A 19,240-nucleotide genomic window follows, 5' to 3' on the forward strand; every position below is an offset into this window, starting at 1 on the left:
TTATATACCTTGCTGATTCCTCTTCATGTGTTCTAGTTTGAAGGAAGGAAAATATTACCCTTCAAAAATAATAATTTCCCCTCATGATATTTGAGCTAATTATTACTCTTTTCTGTCAACATGGATTTTCATGTTAGTAAGGATGTAGGATGGGCTTAGTTTTGGGGGAAAAGTTCCCTTTCTCAAATTCAAGATGAATAAGTCTGTTCATTAAGCATGTTTATGGTTTGCTTGGGTTGGAATGTTGCCAGTGTTTGATATTGAATATTAATGAAAAGAATACATAAATGGGTTTCTGTATACTAGTAGTCTAAATATATTACTATCCTATTCCCCCCGCCCCTTTTTGGTTCAAAATTCTCTATAATAAAAGTACCTAAAAAGCTTATCACTTCTTAAATATTTATTTGTTCCTGAGTAGGCACAAACATGCACTTTTAGATGATCTCTTTTTCTCTTCTACATTTCAGAATTTCTTGTTCTACATTTCAGAATTTTACTGGCTAATAAGGCAGGAAGTGTTAATGGGAGAGGTTGCAAGTTGTGGAGAGTAATGAACCTTATGGTCATGAAGAGTGCCTCTCCATTGGGGCTTGTTTAGCAGTAACACACAATACCAGTTGAACCACAAAGTGGATTGATATCTTTTGGAAATTTTCCTAAAATTTCTGGGTGAAGTGCTGTGAGTCCCTTTCATATTCTTGCTAAAATAAAGCCACTAGCTTGTCTGGAATTTATTCAAAATTTTGACCTGGGAAGATGATATTTTAAGAGGGCTAATCTGTAAAGTAGAAATGCATTTATTAACTTTAGGTGCAAGAGCAGTACAAAGTTATCAAATCGTAGTTAATGAATGATATCAACAGATTTTAAAAGTAATAATGCAGAAAAATGATTATCTTTCTATGAGGTTACACTTCTGTTACAGCATAAATAAATTGAAATATAGGCATTTTCCTAAGGAGATTTAAGAAATCATATACTTGATGTGTTTTGAGTGTTGTTTTTTTAAATACTGTTCATGAAATACATAGAATGTGAGGCAAATGGCCATTAAGGAGGGTGACCTGATATTTCTAGTTGTAGCACCCTTGCTTTGGTTTGTGATACCTCCCCACCTTTCAAAAAGTTATTAAAATTGTTTGATATATTTATGGTCACTTTTGTTATAGCATTAGAATTTTTTTTTGAGATAAATCTCTTCTAGGGATATTAACTACAACTATTAGGGATGAATTTATTTTAAGATCCAAATGAAATTGATATATTCATTAATTTTTTTTTTTTTTTTTTTTTTTTTTTTTTTTTTTTTTGCTGTACGCGGGCCTCTCACTGCTGTGGCCTCTCCCGTTGCGGAGCACAGGCTCCGGACACACAGGCTCCGCGGCCATGGCTCGCGGGCCCAGCCGCTCCGCGGCATGTGGGATCTTCCGGGATCGGGGCACGAACCCGTGTCCCCTGCATCGGCAGGCGGACTCTCAACCACTGCGCCACCAGGGAAGCCCAATATATTCATTAATTTTTTTTTGAGATAAATCTCTTCTAGGGGTATTAACTACAACTATTAGGGATGAATTTATTTTAAGATCCAAATGAAATTGATATATTCATTATTTATTGCTGTATAACAGCATTTTTCCACCTTACGGTCTGTGGAATTTCTGCAGGATGTTAATAGATGTTAATTTAAGAAAGGTTCTTTGGGGGCTTCCCTGGTGGCACAGGGGTTAGGAGTCTGCCTGCTGATGCAGGGGACACGGGTTTGGTCCCTGGTCCAGGAGGATTCCACATGTCACGGAGCAACTAAGCCTGTGCGCCACAACTACTGAGCCTGTGCTCTAGAGCCTGCGAGCCACAACTGCTGAAGCCCACGTGCCACAACTACTGAAGCCCATGTGCCTAGAGCCCGTGCTCTGCAACAGGAGAAGCCATCTCAATGAGAGGCCCGCGCACCATAGCGAAGAGTAGCCCCCGCTAGCTGCAACCAGAGAAAGCCTCCATGCAGCAACGAAGACCCAATGCAGCCATAAATAAATAAATAAATAAACAAACAAATAAATAAAATCTATTTAAAATTTTTAAGAAATAAAAAAAGGTTCTTTGGACAAATAGATTGGGAAATGATGAGGCAGAGTAGGAATTCATTCAATGAACTGATTTTCCCAAACTCCCAATTCTTTTTCTTTCTGGTGGAGCATCTTGGAATATTAGTATTTCTTGTAAAACACTTTGGGAAAAGTTACTTACATAATCTTTCTTTGGCTATAGAATTGATTAATGTAAGTAGAACTCCTTAGAAATATAGATCCTGTGCAGAAAAGTACCTGATTATAAAAAGAGCAGCTAGATTAGGACTATTAAAAATTAAATCACAAGTGAGGAAACTTAATATTTATTGTAGACAGGAAATGAACAGTGAACTCATGCCAAAGCAGTTGAGACATTTTGGCTGATTTTTTACTTCAGATTTTTCAGACTGGATTTCTTCATGTAGTTTTCACCAGTAGTTTGAATGCATGTGGGTTTCCCCCACCTCTTTTATGCTGTTCTACCTTAGCATTGTCTAGATAGGGATATACAAAGCTATTCTGAATTTGGGTGGCTGCCAAGATATAGCCTAAATATTAAAAGAAATTTTCTTAGACTGAGTTTTAAGGATCTGCCTTTTCTTTCAGTGGTCATTTAATAAAAACTTGTGAATGAATGGGTAGATGGAGGGGTGGATGGAATGATCTACTTGGACCATATGTATTTTATATAGAGAAAAAAGATGGCTTTATCTTTTATAGATGTACATTTTAGTACATTTAAATAGGCTTTATGATATGTATTTTACTTATTTTTAAGTTAGAGTATTTTATAGATTGTTAACAATACATTCATCTATTACAACTTTTATAGCCGTAACAGGATTAGATCTGCCATTCTGAGGTCTGATTTTGGGAAAGAACTAGAAAGTTTAAATCTAATTATATTTGCATTTTAGGCCCTTGATGAACCTCCCTACTTGACAGTGGGCACTGATGTGAGTGCTAAATACAGAGGAGCCTTTTGTGAAGCCAAGATCAAGACAGCAAAAAGGCTTGTCAAAGTCAAGGTACAGTATATGTAGATTTTCTAAATTCTATGTTTAGTATAAACATATATTTGATGCTTAAACTTTTACTGGTAAGTATATCTAAGAATTTTTTTCTTCTGCAAGATGAGTTTTTAGTTTCTAGGAGTAATGATTGTAAAAATACCTGAAAACAAAGCATTACTTGTGATTTTATTCCAATTGGAATGAAGTTAGATGATCACAGTTGGTATTTTGAATGCCGTTTCGCTACAGACTTGGTATTGTTTGTACTGTTAGCCTTTCAGAGCTGGAAAGGACCTTAGAAGTCATGTAGTTTAATTCCTTAATTTTATTGTAAGAAAAATGAGGCTCAGTAAAGGGTTAGTGATTTCTCCAAGGCCATTATGGCAAATTAGTGGCAGAATGGGAATTACCATAGTACATCAGTTTTAAGACTCACCCCCCCATTTTAACCATGAAATTGAGATGTGATTTATAATTGATGATGGTAGATCTAGTTGTTGGTTCCTTATCCTCTACTTTTCTTGAAAAATCTTCCTAATAACTGTTAATTATTTATTGAGTGGAAAACTGCAGGAGGGAAGGAAGAGGGGGATATGAGAATAACCCGATCTCTATTTTCAAGGGGCTTATAATCCACATTAGCAGATACCCTGTAAAATACTGGTTTGAACATCACTGGTTAAACAGGCCGTAGAGATTTTGTACCTCAGGGGAGCATGTCAGAGTCTTTTCTGGAGCTTCTTCCATGCTTGTATGCTTAGGTTCCTTCCTTACACATGGATATGTTGAAAAAAGCTTCCTGGGTGATTCTAATTTACACTGCCAGTTAAGAACCATTGTGATAAGGCCTTTAAATTAACCATAAGCCTGTAGGATGCTGTTCTTAGCCCCCCACCCTGTCTTTAGTTTTCACATGCTTGGTGCACATGAGCTCTTATAGTGGCCTTTCCTGTTCCCAACTTCATATAGTGGTGTTCCCTGAGCACTCATTTTTTGCCATTACTGTCTTAGAGATGAAGAGAAAGCTTTTTATCAGTTTTCTCAGTCTTTCAGACAGAGCTACTGCTAGCACATGTAACACCTTAACATGGATTAGGCAAAAATCTCTCCCTGCTGGTAGAGACCCTCCTTAGCAGAGCTTGGCCTACAGATAACACTTTTGTGCTGGTTAGAAATGGTGTTCCTTTGGGCAGGAGCAGTCTTACTCCAGGACCCATGCTTCACTGGATTTTAGATGTGATTTATAATCTCAGCTGGGTGTCTCTGTAATGAATGAACCAGCAAAATGACACATAGCAGTCCTGCCATTTCTTGCTCTCATTGAAAGGAAGAAAACAGTCTATACTGCTTTTGCTGATGGCACAGAGTGCCAGCCAGTACCTTGTGCCTTGTGTCTTATAAGTAGTGGCTATCTAAAATTTGTTGTTAGTTTTTTGGGCTGCTCTAAAAATCTTTTTATAATTCAAAGCTAATGATTTTCTCAACAGATAAGGTAGTATATTTCTATATCAGTTTAATTAGCTTATGATTCAGAGTTAATACATTTTTCTGGGGAAGAAGAACAACACTTCTTCCCCATCCGTTTTCATTTATTGAGCGTTTACTACATGCCAAGCACGATATCAGGTATTGAAACTGTAATATTAAGACTTGGTCTCCATTCTTAAGTGGCTTACAGCCTAGTGAATGACACAGATATCTAAATACATAATTCAAATAAAGCATAGTAGTGTGTTGTGTGAGACAGAAATACCTGGGATGCTGTGAGTACAGGACATCTCCTTTCATAGCTGGTTTGTGACCCTGTTACCTAAGTTGATTACCACACATATCAGATAAGACCACACTAATGGTTCAATCTCTGTAAGAACTCTTGCTTTGTATAAGGAAAACAACCTTTTCTATACTGAGTACTGGAAGCTGTTTTGTTTTTTACCAACTAGTTAAATATTTAAACTTGATCCCTTTATTTTAACTTACCTCACATCTGGTTTCCCATCCTCTGATTTCTATACTGATACAGAGGGAGAATACAGTAAAGTTCTGGATCTAGTTGGCCTGAGTTTGCATCTCAGCTCCACCATGGTACTAGTTCTGTGATCTTGGACCAGTTACTTACACTTTCTGTTCCTCAGTTTTCTTATCAACAAAATGGGAATAATCATACCTACCTAATATGGTTGTTGTGGAGATTAATATGTTTGATGCTTGAGCCTGATACTTGGCTGTCAGTAAGTGTTTTTTGCTACTGCTTATTATTAAGAGAGGCCTTCACAAAATGGTAGAGTACCTCATAGCCTAAGATTGCCACCTCTTTTTTCCTCATTTTTAGGAAAAGAAATTATACAATTAAACTCACAACTAATAGTATTAAATAAAATACGATATGTAAATCATCAAGTAAATTAGTCTAGGAAGTTGTTGGTTAAATAATAAATTTTTCAGTTAATCTACTTAGGGATTGAGATATTATATAAACTAGGCAGCCGTTTGTTTAGATTAGTCATAATAAAAATGAATTCATGCATTAACGAGCTTGTGTTGCTTTTTTTTCTTTTTTGGTGGCTAATTAAATTTATAATCTTTAGGTAACATTTAGACATGATTCTTCAACAGTGGAAGTTCAGGATGACCACATAAAGGGCCCACTAAAGGTAATTCATTTATTTATTCATTATTACTTCTAGTGTTTCAGTGGGAAACAGTAATTATCTCAGTCTTTTAAAAAATTCATTGGTTACTCTGTTATTGAGTTGATAAATGTGTAATTCTCTCTGAATAGACGAATAGAAAAAAAGTAGACTTAGTGTTCAATAAAACCTATATGACAGTAAAACCTGTGTTCAGAAGTGAAATGAACATCAAGGAAAAACTGATTGCTTTTTATTTACTCATCTGTTTTGGTCTCACCATGTTTCATTTATTAAAAGGTACAATTTCCAGAAATAATAGGTGGTGAACTAGGGATCAAGTGATGTAAGTTCCATGATGATGTGAAAATTGAGAAAACAAAACAAATCCTCAGAGCTTTTAATTCTTTGAAGCAACTACTGGCATATGAAATTGTTAAAGGGTCATCAGGCAGTTATAAGTGATAAATATTTTCATATATACAGATAGTTTCATTTCTTTGCATTAGTTTTCATTGGCCAGTGAAATTAGTGCTGCTTTACTTTCCACTAGTGAGCAAGCTAAAGGGAATGTGCGGGTAGCCACTGTGTGCTGTTTGGTCCTTTAGAATGTCTGAAGTGGACATTGGCCTAGCTGGGTGAATTTTAAGAAATGCTAACAACTGAAGAGACATTTGTAGATGCAAGAAAAATCCTTTCCTAATGAAGCTGTACTTTTCAGAGAACTAGATAGGTGTGTGTATCTGCCAGTTTTTGTTGGTGGTTGATTTAAAAACTTTTAATTGGATCCCAGGGCATTAGTACCTTGCATATATAGTAGGCACTACGGAGGACTAAAACTTGTACGTTTTTTTAATCTTGCCTTGTGAAAATTATTTTCCACCCTTTCTGTTTTATAGGTGCCATTTTTTTCAAATTTATTTATTTTATTTTTGGCTGCGTTGGGTCTTCGTTGCTGTGTGCAGGCTTTCTCTAACTGCGGCGAGCGGGGGCTACCCTTCATTGCAGTGCGTGGGCTTCTCATTGCAGTGGCTTCTTTTGTTGCGGAGCACGGGCTCTAGGCATGCGGTCTTCAGTAGTTGTGGCTCATGAGCTCTAGAGTGCGGGCTCAGTAGTTGTGGCGCCCGGGCTTAGTTGCTCTGCGGCATGTGGGATTTTCCCGGACCAGGGCTCGAACCTCTGTGTCCCCTGCATTGGCAGGCAGATTCTTGACCACTGTGCCACCAGGGAAGTCCCTATAGGTGCCATCTTTAATTTTACGTGCACATGTATATCACTTGTAGGGTCAAAAGGACAAAAACATGCACATGTATAATTTGATGTTAACCGCCATTTATTTAGCACTTATTAGTATGTGCTAGTACTGTGCTAAGTCCTCTGCACATATTATCTTATGTAATTTTCATAATAGCTCTTTACAGAAGAGGAAACTGTGAAGGGAGGTGGGAGGTAAAGTACTCTGGCCGAAGTCTTACAGCCGGTAATGGCAGACAAAGTTCTGATGGACTCACAGCCTGTCATTGAAGCATTGTGCCCCCGGATGATCAGAACACACACATCTCCATGCCTTATTTGTGTTTTTGCCTCATAAGCACACCAGCGTAGCTCTTCGCTGCCTGACTGCCCTGTTCACCTGGCACAGGCTAGCTGGTACCAACTACAAAACATGTTCAGTGTTGCAAGGGATAGGAAAGACAATTACTTTGTATCCTCAAGCCATCTTTCTCTCCTATTGCTCCAGCCTCTTTGATTGTGGCATAGTTGGTTTATTTTTCTTGTTTTGTTTTTCTTATTTATTAAAATTTTCTTTGTTTTTGATTAGGGCTTAGGACCATTTTGATTTTGATGTATGCAAGTGTATTAAATTTCGGTCTCAAAATTGTTAAAATATTTCTCTTGCCTATGGAGGTTTTTTTTGTATATAGATTTTGAATTGTTCCCTAATGTACTTTGTGGCTTTCCATCAGCTGATAGAAAGTATTAGCATTTATGTTTCTCCTAGAGGAAATAAACTTCCCATAGTGATGGTCATTTGATCTCAATATATTTTCAGTGAGTTCACATGAAAATAATACTAGACCACTTGAGTATTAAATTTAAAAAAATGTACTATATATTTAATGACGGTAGTCCCTGGTGGTCCAGTTGTTCAGACTCTGCGCTTCCACTGCAGGAGTCCTGGGTTCGATCCCTGGTTGGGGAACTAGGATCCCGCATGCTGCACGGCGTGGCCAAAAAAAAAAAAAGAAAAAAGAAAGTTCTGTTAATTCCTCAGCATTTCCTTCCCTCTTTTGGGCATTGTGTGGGGCTGACAGTCTCTTCTGTGAACAAGTTTATTTTTGTTATCACTGCAAAGACCATATACATTTTATTTTTAATTGAGGTGTAATTGACATATAACATTATTATTAGTTTCAGGTATACAACATAATAGTTCAATATTTGTATGCATTGCAGAAGGATCACCACATTGTCTAGTTAACATCCATCACCATACATGGTTATAAAAAATTTTTTTCTTGTGACGAGGATTTTAAGACTTACCCTGTACTTTCAGACATGCAATACAGTGTTCTTGACTATAGTCACCATGCTGTACATTACATCTCCATGACTTATTTATTTTATAACTGGAAGTTTGTAGCTTTTGACCCCTTCATCCATTTTGTCCACCTGCACTTCCTTCCCAGCTCTGGCAACCACCAGTCTGTTCTGTGTCTATGAGCTTGGTTTTTTGTTTGTTTTGTTTTTTAGACTCCATGTATATGTGATATTGTATGGTATTTATCTTTTTCTTACTGATTTATTTCACTGAGCATAATGCCCTCAAGGTCCACCCATGTTGTTGCAAATGGCAAGATTTCATTCTTTTTTATGGCTGAATTATACGCACGTGCGCTTGCATGCGCACACACACACACACACACACACACACACATCTTTATCCATTCATCCATTGATGGATACTTAGATTGTTTTCATATCTTTGCTATTGTAAATAATGCTTCAGTGAACTTGGGTGCGCGTATATCCTTTTAAATCAGTGTTTTCATTTCCTTTGGATAAATACCCAGAAGTGAAATTGCTGGATCATACGGTAGTTCTATTTTTAATTTTTTGAAGACCTTCCATACTGTTTTCCATAGTGGCTGCACCAATTTACATTCCCACCAGCAGTGCACGAGGGTTTCCTTTTCTCCAACATCCTGGCCAACACTTTTACTTCTTGTCTTTTTGATAATAAGCCATTCTCATTAGGTGTCAGGAGATATCTCATTGTGGGTTTGATTTGCATTTCTCTGATGATTAGTGATATTGAGCATTTTTCCATGTACTTGTTTGCCATCTGTATGATTTCTGTGGAAAAATGTCTATTTAGGTCTTCTGCCTATTTTTTAAATTGGACTTTTTGCTTTTTTGATATTAATTTTGGAGCTGTTAATATATTTTTGGATATTAACACCTTGTCAGTTGCTTCATTTGCAAATATTTCTTCCATTCGGTAGATTCTGTTTTCGTTTTGTTGATGGTTTCCTTTGCTGTGCAAAAGCTTTTAAGTTTAATTGATTAAGTCCCATTTATGCCTATGTTTTCTTCTAAGAGTTTTATGGTTTCTGGTTTTTAATCCATTTTGAGTTTATTTTTGCATATGGTGTGAGAACCTTTGCCCATTTCTCAATTGGATTGTTTGATTCTTTTTTAGCTGTTGCATTGTATGAGTTCTTTATATCTTTCAGTTTTTAACCCCTTATCAGATATGTGATTTGCGGATACATTTTCTCCCATTCAGTAGGTTGCTTTTTCAAGTTTTTGATGATTTCCTTTGCTGTATAGAAGCGTTTTAGTTTGATGTACTTATAAAAACCATATAAATTTATAAATCATATAAATTATCAGCATTTTCTTGATGAGATGAAAATATTTCAAATGACTGTCACTATTGGTACATTATAACTCATAAGGAGAACCTCAAAGTTATTTGTTAATTTTTCCCCAGCCTTCTTCAAAGAAGAGTCATAATATGGGGCAAAGATAGTCAGTTTCACAGACAGGGACCCCCAGACCTGTGAGGGTTCCCAAGACCCTTTCAGGGAGATTGTAAGGGCAAAACAATTTTCATAGTAATACTTAGATATTATTTGCCTTTTTCACTATGTTGACATTTTCACTGATGGTGCAGAAACAGTGGTGAGTAAAATGTCTGGCACCTTAACACAAATCAAATCAGTAGTGATTTTATTCTTCACCATCATGCACTCAATTAGTTTAAAAAAAGAAAGCCAGTTTTTAGTTTGTTCATTTATCTTCTTAAAGTTTTCCTAACTTTTTTTTTTTTAATACTTTAGGTTGGAGCTATTGTGGAAGTGAAGAATCTTGATGGCGCATATCAAGAAGCTGTAATCAATAAATTAACAGATGCGAGTTGGTACACTGTAGGTAAGGGAATACATCTTCTTTTAAAAATATATTTTCAATGATAATACAAATAAAACAGATTTTTCTTGATTGACTTCCTCCCCTAGTTGCCGTACATGTTATTACTGTTAATGTTTTTTTATCTTTCCAGATCTTTAAAAAATTTATTTCATAAATATGTACATAACATATAGTTTGAAATTAGTGTATATATTATACAATTGGATTTCTAGCTTTTTTCACTTCAGAGTATATCTTAGAGAAAATTTTTTCATCTTAACCGTTTTTAAGTGTGCATTTCAGTAGTGTTCAGTATATTCATGTTGTTGTGCAACAGATAAATTTTTTTAACTGCAATATTATGTTTCATAGCATTAGATGTACCATAGTGTATTTTCTCTTACTGATGATGTTGCCAGTTTTCTTGCTGTTGTAATAAATGCTGGATTGAATGTCTTTTGTACATGGACATTATTCTAATGTTTCCCTAGTGTGTACATTGAGAACTAGGCATAGATTGAAGGGAAATGTCCTTTTAAAGCTGTAGTAGGTTATGAAAACTGCTTTTCTAAAAGACTGTTAATTTACACTTCCATAAACAGTATATAAGTGTGGTTGTTGTCCTAACCCTTGTCAAATGTGATGTTAGTAATATTTTAAAATTTGTGCCCATCTGGACACAAAATAATATCTCGGTTTTGTTTTAATATGCTCCTCCCATGATTAGTAGTGAGATTGGACATATTTTCGTACGTTTATTGAAAGGAACATTATTTCATTTGTATTTTCTCTCGTTTGAATTGCCAATTTATAGGGTCTTCCCAGACCGCTCCTTTTCCTCTTGGGAAAGTTATCGTTTTCTTATTTTCAGAGTATGAGTTTATATATTTAAATGTATAAAGGGAATGTTAACCTTTGCCACTTCAGTTGCCAGTGTTCTTCTATTGCTTTACTCTTATCTCTGCTATCAATTTTCAAATCATAGTCAATTTTCCTGTGGTCACCTTTTCCTTTGTCATTTTAGTTTGAGTCTTGTTTAAGAAGGCTTTCCTTCCATCAGTGTTGTAAATTTGTTTTCCAATGTATTCTTCAATTTAAAGTTCTATTTTTTGTTTTACAAAGAGCTTTTTATTTCACCCACAGTTTTTTTAACATTCTGAAATATAATCAAATACTGTTTTTTTCCAAGTTGATAACAGAGTAATTATCCCAGTATTATTTATTGAATGGTAAAAATTCTTACTGTTTAATGATCTCAGAGATGAGAGTAAACATCTAGTAAAATGTCTTTGGTGATGTCAGAATTTGATGGAGCTTTCAAATAGTAATGATGAGTTTTGTGGTATGAGAAAAAAAACCTGGTGGAGAGGGAAAATTTGATTTTGAAGCGTAAGGATATATTTGCATTTGTGTAGGTTACAAGACCGTGAGCGGTCTGTGTCGTTAAGTCTGTTTGATAATTAGGTGTGATTGGCACTTTTATCACTGACTATTTTAGTTACTACATTTTTAAAAAGTACGAAGAGTTATTTATCCAGTCTCATGTGATGTAAAAGCTCACATTATATATAAGAACCTAATTTTGTTTTTTTGGCAAAAACCTCTGTTTATAAAATCAAGGCCTGGTAACTTTATTTAAAATAGAGGTACTCTCTTCCCGAGATTTGTGAGGAATGTAGTATATGCTAAAATTATATCATAAAGTATACATCTATTCTGTGTATATGTAAACTTACAACAAATTTGCTGGGACATTTTAGTACTTTAAATAAGTAGTTTTCAAGTGAGAGCAAATTAGCCACCCAGGGAACATTTGACAATATCTGGAGACATTTTTGGTTGTCACAACTGGGAAGGGGGTGCTGCTGGCATCTAGTGGCTGGAGGCCAGGGATGCTGTTAAATATCTCACAGTGCACAGGTCCCCATGACAGTCTCACATCTGGTCCAAAATGTTAGTAGTGCTGAGGTTGAGAAACACTGCTTTAAATAATAAAAGTAGGGTAATTTTTAGGGGCAGTCTGAATATATAAACTTGTACTGTTATTTTTTGTTTCTTAGGTAAATTTGTCTGTATTTACCAATAGGAGAATTTGCTTTTTCTTTACCATATTGAGAAGGATTAATCAGCATTTAAAAGGTTTCTTTCTGAAGTGCTAACTTCTTATTTTCATTTGATGTTTTCTGTTCCAGAGAAGATGTTTTCATTACAGGTATATTATTTTTTTTCCCTAGAAATTGGAAAACATACTCTACACTTGAAGTTGTTTGTTACAAAACTTAAAATGTGTACTGAATTTCAGATCTAATCTTTTAAAACAATAGCTCTGTTTGCACTGAGAAAGTTAAATGATAATTTATGTCATTTTGTTAATCTTTGAAAAACCCTTCAGTAGTTGCCATTTCTACCTCTTCTCACAGTTTTTGATGATGGAGATGAGAAGACACTGAGACGGTCTTCACTGTGCCTGAAAGGAGAGAGGCATTTTGCTGAAAGTGAAGTAAGTAATCAGTTAACGAATGAACATGTCCTAGTATTTAGTACAGGGGGCAGGAAAGTTCTGCTTTCTCAACTCAAGCAGCTTACTTGTTAATCAGGAAAATTCATTAATACATAACAGCATGAGAGTGTAGTCTGTGAAACCTGTTTAAGGCCTTGTGTTTCAGTACCAGGTTCTCTGTGGGGTTTTTTGTCTTAAAAAAATGTATTTTAACATTTGTCCGTGAAGAAAAAACAACGGGATTGTTTATTACCCTTAGGCAACTTTTTTATAGAGTCCTTTAATTTTTAAATAATTGTAGAAAAGAGCTGTCTTATTTGTAATCTACTTGAACCCCATCATCATTAGAGGCTATGTAGATACTGCAAGCCATCCCTGACTACTACTGCTGCCAACCACTGACATTTACTATAGCCTCTCCTTGAAGAAGGCTTGCCTGACTGCCCTTTCTAAAATAGTCCCTTCCATTCCTCATAACTCTTTAAGGTTGGTTTAGTTTTCTTTATAGCCCAGATCATTCTCACCACCAAAATATGTATATGTGCTTAATTATGTATTGTCTGCCTTCCTCACTAGAATGTGTCTCAGTGGCAGAGATTTTGTATGTCTTCTTCACCACTTTGTTCCCAGTTCCTAGAACAGTGGCTGGCACAAAGTAGGAACTGAATAAACATTAGCTGGATGAATAAATGAAGTGTTCATATTTGCCAGGGACTTTGCTTAGTGGTTTACATACATCCTTGCATTTACAACATTATGAGGGAGATACAATGCTTATCTCCAACTCAGAGTTGATGAAAGTGATGATCAGAACTGGTTCTCAGACCAGCGCTTTCTAGCACCAAAATCATGCTCTAAAATTGAAAGATGTTATTAAGTTACTAAGAGTAGAGGGTTCACAAAGTTTTATAAATCAGTAACTTGCAATTCAGAATTTTAAAAATGGACATATTTGTTGCAAATAGCGTTATATTCTCTAGTCCAGCCTATGAATATTAATTAATGTACAGTGTGGCTGAACCAAGATTTCTTTTTTCTAGTAACTATTTAGAACAGTGTTTTTATGGGGAATTTTAATATTTCTTTTAAATTATTAGACTTTATTTTATGTTTTTTTGTTATTTTCCCTTCCCGTAAATGATTGAATTCCCATTTCAACTCAGAATTTGGGACAGATTCTCTGTATTATGATTCTGGCCTGTCTTTTCAGTCTCATACTCTGCTATTTCCCTGTACTTCTGACTTATAAGACTACTTGGTGTTTCCAGATTATGGCTCATACTTTCTTTTCTTGGTTTCTGCTGAGCCCTGCTCTTTTCAAGGCCATGAGAAAGGCTTCCTCCTTCATGACTGTCTTTCATGAGCTCTCTAACCAAATTTGATCTCTATATCCTTTGATACTTTTCCACTTCTCTTATTTTTATTTTATGGTCTTTTTGGTTACTTTTATCATTTTTTCAATAAAATTGTAAGCTGTTTTGGCGGAATAGCCAAGTTTTTGTCATCTTGATGGGCTTTCCTTTTCCCAGTAGTGTTTTCTACACAAAAGCCTTCAGTAAATATTTGATGAATTAATTGTGAACGTTTAAATATAGGAAATACATATAGCTTTGGACAAGTACAGTGAATTTGGCTTCTTACACTGATGAAGTAACAGAATTCTGAGTTTATGTAATTCTTAGAAATAATTTCATTTCCCTTAGTTAGAACATGTGATAATTATAGTAGGTTAATGAATATGGGGACTTGAAAACTTGATTTTTTTTTACCTAAGTGAAGGTATATGTCTTATGTATTCAATCCAGAGAAATATCAAAGATACTAATCTTGTATTTGCCAGGAGAATCTTAAGTTGAAATTGTTCATAAGACAGTTGTAATATAAAGGCTGAAGCAATAAGAGCAAGTAGCTCAATGTATCCTTTTTAACTTCAGGAAGGATCGGTTTTACTGTGTGTGGCTATATGTGTTGAACTTCATGTTTTGCTAGAGGGTATTGGAATACTGGTGTATTATTCCTTACCCACTGCCATATGCCACGTGCTATGCTAGGTATTGGGAGTACATGGGTAAGCTAAGTAGATGTGGAATTTATCCTTGGGTAACTTCTTTTTGCTTTTGAAGGAGACAAAGCATTATTTAATCAAAAATATAAAAATTTAAGGGTACTAGGAGCTGTTGGAGACATGGCCAGGAGTATATTTAATCTACCATCTATGTACATTCTTTCCCTTATTTGATATTTCTGCTCTTTTCAAAAAGCAGTTTTAATTTTTTGGATGTTTGCTCAGAGAATTGTTATTACTAATAACTTTGGCCTTTGAGTGGAAAGCCACATGACACTTGGCAGTATTTGGGGTCCTAATCCCATTAATAAGCTTCATACCTAAACAAAGACTTAAATACAAAATTTTCACGATAAGAGATGACAATAAGCGGGTCAGTCAGTTTGAATTCCCACACCAAAATCACTGGTTCTAGCCATAACCAGCTTAATGAGGATGTTGCCTATTTCCTGACATCTGTTGGAGTGTTTGGGTATTTCTATAGAGCATTCATAATTTGAATATTATCAGCTGGTATTCTCTCTGTGCATTTACTACATGCAGTTGAAAACTCTGAAGAAAATTTAGATGAAATCCCAGCTCCGTATTTCCTGCAGCCCATTTTAGGTAACAGGGCTATCGGCGTGTTTCCCCCAGGCCTGTGGTATTTTCTTTGAGCCTTTGATATAGCCAGGAGTCTCTGGCTTTGCTCTGTTGGTTTAAGACAGGACAAATCCTACCCTCCCCTTACTCTTTTCTGTCATGTGTAATAAAGGTGTTCCTGCTTTCCAGGATTGGGGCCAGGGACAGAGATACTGCTTCCTATTATTCTAATTCTTTTTTACATACTAGGGAGAGATTGTGGTTTATTTGAGAATTCCTATATGTGATTCCTAGATAATTCTTCAGAAATCCTGGATATTTTCTTTCCTAAATCAAGTGAAGTGACTAGCAGATACTTAAAATAGAAATCATAGTACTTAATAGAAATCTCTGCTTTCAAGAGAGCAGCCTTAATTTTAGGGGAGGGGCATTTAATTCTTTTGTTAGCTTGACAGAAAGTGAAACCAAATTAATTTATTTTTCCTGTTTACCAAATACAGTACTTTGAAATTTTCACCGTTGGGAAGCATAATTAGGAGTTAATAACAGGTCATTTCTGAAGAGGTTTTGTCTGGCATATTATTGTATTTGGGCCAGCTTTTGCCTCCAAATATTTTTTAAATGCCCGACTTACAAACTAAATTTGAAAGGTTAGGTTTTCAGCCGTATAAAAGTTATGATTTTTGTCTGTCGTTACTGCGTTTTTCCTATACTGTATTCTTTGTTGTTGGATATCTATATGTACCTCAAATATACTTACATATATTCTAACAAATTATGCAAAATAGATGAATATGCTTCCCCCTTTCATGTTTTAGTTAATCGTTGTTTCAACAAAATTATCTGTTTTAAAAATAAAAGTTAAAGTTTTTCTTTTAAATATTAACATTAGTTTGTATTTAGATATCTGATCTTTAAGTTGATGGACACCCTTTCATATAACATTCTTGTTTGTAACTTTGAGAAGTCTTTATCCTAAGTAGTTCCTCACCCTCACTTCCACTCTGACAGTTTTCCTGGGCTCTTTAGTTCCCCTTGTGTTCATAAAAGTATCTGCAATAGCAAAGGTTCTCATGGAGGAATAAAAGGAATAGTAACTGTGGAAAATCATTAAGATGCAGAAAAAGTAAGAATATTACCAACATTGATATTGGTTGGGATAGCATCTTCAGATTGATACCTTAACTTTTTAGATATATAAACCTTTTCAGGAAATAATGGCACGAAAAATCCAAGAAGTCTCTGATATGGAGAAACAAAGGGATTTCAGAATCCCTTTTTCTTCATTCTGCTTTTAACCAACAACCAGTTCCTTCCCTGGAAATCATTATTTTTGAATGGGGTGAGGGACAAAAGGGTTGACATGAGTTACCAGTTGGTAACAAGAAAGAAGTGTTCATTTATTGATGATTATCTTCATACCAAGCACAGAATTAGATGTTGCAGATTAAAAAGGAAGGGAAAATAAAATATTAACTGTAGAAAAACTGATTTTTACATTTTCTTCAGAAAAGGTTTCTTGCAGGAAATTCCCAGGCCGTCTAGTGGTTAGCTGCTTTCACTGCTGGGGCCCGGGTTTGATCCCTGGTTGGGGAACTAAGATCCCATAAGCCGCAAGGGACGGGGGTGGTGGGGTGAGGGGTCGGGGGAGAAAGGTTTACTGCAGAAAATGTTTGCAAAGTCATAATCTAGGATATCTGAGGCCCTTTTCTCAAGCAGTTGATGCTTATCCTGATAATTTCGTTTCTGTTACTTACTAAGAATTCTATCTTGTGGATTGGGATTCCCTATATGCAAAGAAAAATTTGAGCTGCAGTTAGCCCAACCTAGGGGTTAGGTACTTGCACATAGGTTTCTTATCTCTCAAATCTGTTGTTTCCGCTGAGTTTTATTTGTTTTGTTTTATATTTTAATCATTCTTAGAAGTCTCTCAATCCTCAAATAGATAATGAAATTATCTAGAGAGAACAACTAAATTTCTTTTCACTTTTTTTTTCCAGCCATGGGCTCATTCATCTTTATTCTATCATCTTTGAAATGAGAGTTTTCTATCTTTAGGAAAGTTGTATTTTTGTCTCCCTCAGGGGAAGTTTTAAATCTCAAAATCTAAGCATATTCTTAAACTGATTTGGTTTAAAAAGAAAAAAAAAACTTGCAACGTAATAACTTTTGATGGGTTTATGTTCCTACCCACAGACATTAGACCAGCTCCCACTCACCAACCCTGAACATTTTGGCACTCCAGTCATAGGAAAGAAAACAAATAGAGGAAGAAGATCTAATCATATGTAAGTCCATTTTCATAACTGTTAGTTGAACCTGAATTCATTTCTCCTTCCAGTATTGTTTTAGTAGTTATTAATTTTAAATTGTAACTTGCAAAATGCTAACTGAATGGAAGAGTACTTTCAGACTCTTTGGGATGGGTGCTTGAGGTTCTCCATGCTCCGTCAACTTTAACAGCTATATTATTTATCTGCCTGCCATTTCTCCTCACACGTATCTTGATGTCATTGTCAAAATGGAATTAGTCAATATTTCCTGAATGATACATCCTCTGTTTTCATGATGTCATGTTTTTTATTCATGCTGTTTCTGTCTTAAATGCCACCCTTCCATGCCACCGGCTCACTCATTCTTCAGTTCTTAACCAGAAATGCTCCCACATTTATGTGAACCATTTTGTGCCTCCCCTCTCTTTCCTTAAAAACAGACATGTTTTTTCTCCTCTGAGCCCTCTAAATCCTTTGCACTTATCCAATGTCATAGACAGTATTTCACCTATTATTATCATTGTTGTGTTTGTTTTCCCTTCCTAGTAATTTAAATCTTCCTGACAGCCGAGCTATCTTACTTATTTTTATGTCTTCTTACAGTTGTGACACATGTTCTGCATATTTAACAAATTATTTTCAATGAAATGTGCTTAGGCTCCAAAAGGCTTTAAATTAAAAAGGATCACAGGATCAAAGAGTCATGAAATTTCAGGTCATCAGAGAGAAAGAAACAATCTTCAGACAGTTCCAGGAAGAAAAAAATAATTTATTGCAAAGGAGTGAGAAGCAGAATGGCAACAGACTTCTCAATAGTAACACTAGATGCTAGTGGTCAGTAGAATGCAAAATGGAGAAATGGAAGTTTCTATTAAAGGGAGGACTTGTTATCTAGGATGATGGAACATTGGGGGGAAATTAAAGATATGATGATAACAAACAGAGAAAAAAATAGTAAAGGCATTTAGTTACTCCCCTCAAAATTATAGAAAAGAACACTATATTAGTAGGATGGAGTGTAGAGAGGTTGCTTAAATATAAAAGCTAAGTCCTTAAAACAACGGGAAGTCAATACAATAACGTCTAAAATGTATAAATATAGAAATAGCGGTATAGGAATATTATTTAGAGATAAGGTATTAACTGTCAGAGCTGAAAGAGTTAAAAGCAGTTGCCTCCACAGAGCAGAAGAAAATGGGAGAGGATGGGGCAAGAGAATGTAGTTTTTAATTTATTCTGTTGGAGGTTAAATTGTTTAAAAACGATTTTGAATATTTTACTCGGGTAAAATTTTTAAAAATTTAATGTGCCTGAGCCAAATATTGTCAGAGTAGCTATTAAAAATATTGAATTGAGGGACTTCCCTGGCGGTCCAGTGGTTAAAACTCCACACTTCCATTGCAGGGGTATCAGGTTCGTTCCCTGGTCGGGGAACTAAGGTTCCACATGCCACACTGCGTGACCAAAAGATAAAGAAAAAAAAAAAAAACCCCAAAATATTGAGTTGAATTATTGAAACTTGTAATGTAAGTGAATGCTTTCATTCAAAGTAATAGAGTTAGGTATTAAATCTAATAGTGGCTAAGCTTTGGAGATAAAAATTGGGTAAGCTCTATCTCTCATATAGCTTAGTTTCAGCCTTACAGCGAACTCATGAAGGTAGGTATTATTTTTACCCCTATTAAAAATTGG

At 35.4% G+C, this 19,240-nt stretch overlaps 1 protein-coding gene across 6 annotated transcripts in view; it reads left to right on the forward strand.

Moving 5' to 3' along the window:
• ARID4B (AT-rich interaction domain 4B) overlaps nt 1-19,240 on the forward strand; it is a 125,512-nt gene that overhangs the window by 44,800 nt on the left and 61,472 nt on the right. For all 6 annotated transcript variants that reach the window (XM_082635110.1, XM_082635112.1, XM_082635113.1 and 3 more), the window contains exons 3-7: nt 2,987-3,097; nt 5,671-5,736; nt 10,059-10,149; nt 12,549-12,628; nt 17,472-17,563. In XM_082635110.1, the coding sequence (XP_082491236.1) occupies nt 2,987-3,097; nt 5,671-5,736; nt 10,059-10,149; nt 12,549-12,628; nt 17,472-17,563 (440 nt within the window). The remainder of the gene's footprint in view (nt 1-2,986; nt 3,098-5,670; nt 5,737-10,058; nt 10,150-12,548; nt 12,629-17,471; nt 17,564-19,240) is intronic.

Source organism: Mesoplodon mirus (assembly GCF_964341445.2).
Source record: "Mesoplodon mirus genome assembly, chromosome: 2".
NCBI classification, from domain to species: Eukaryota; Metazoa; Chordata; class Mammalia; order Artiodactyla; family Ziphiidae; genus Mesoplodon; species Mesoplodon mirus.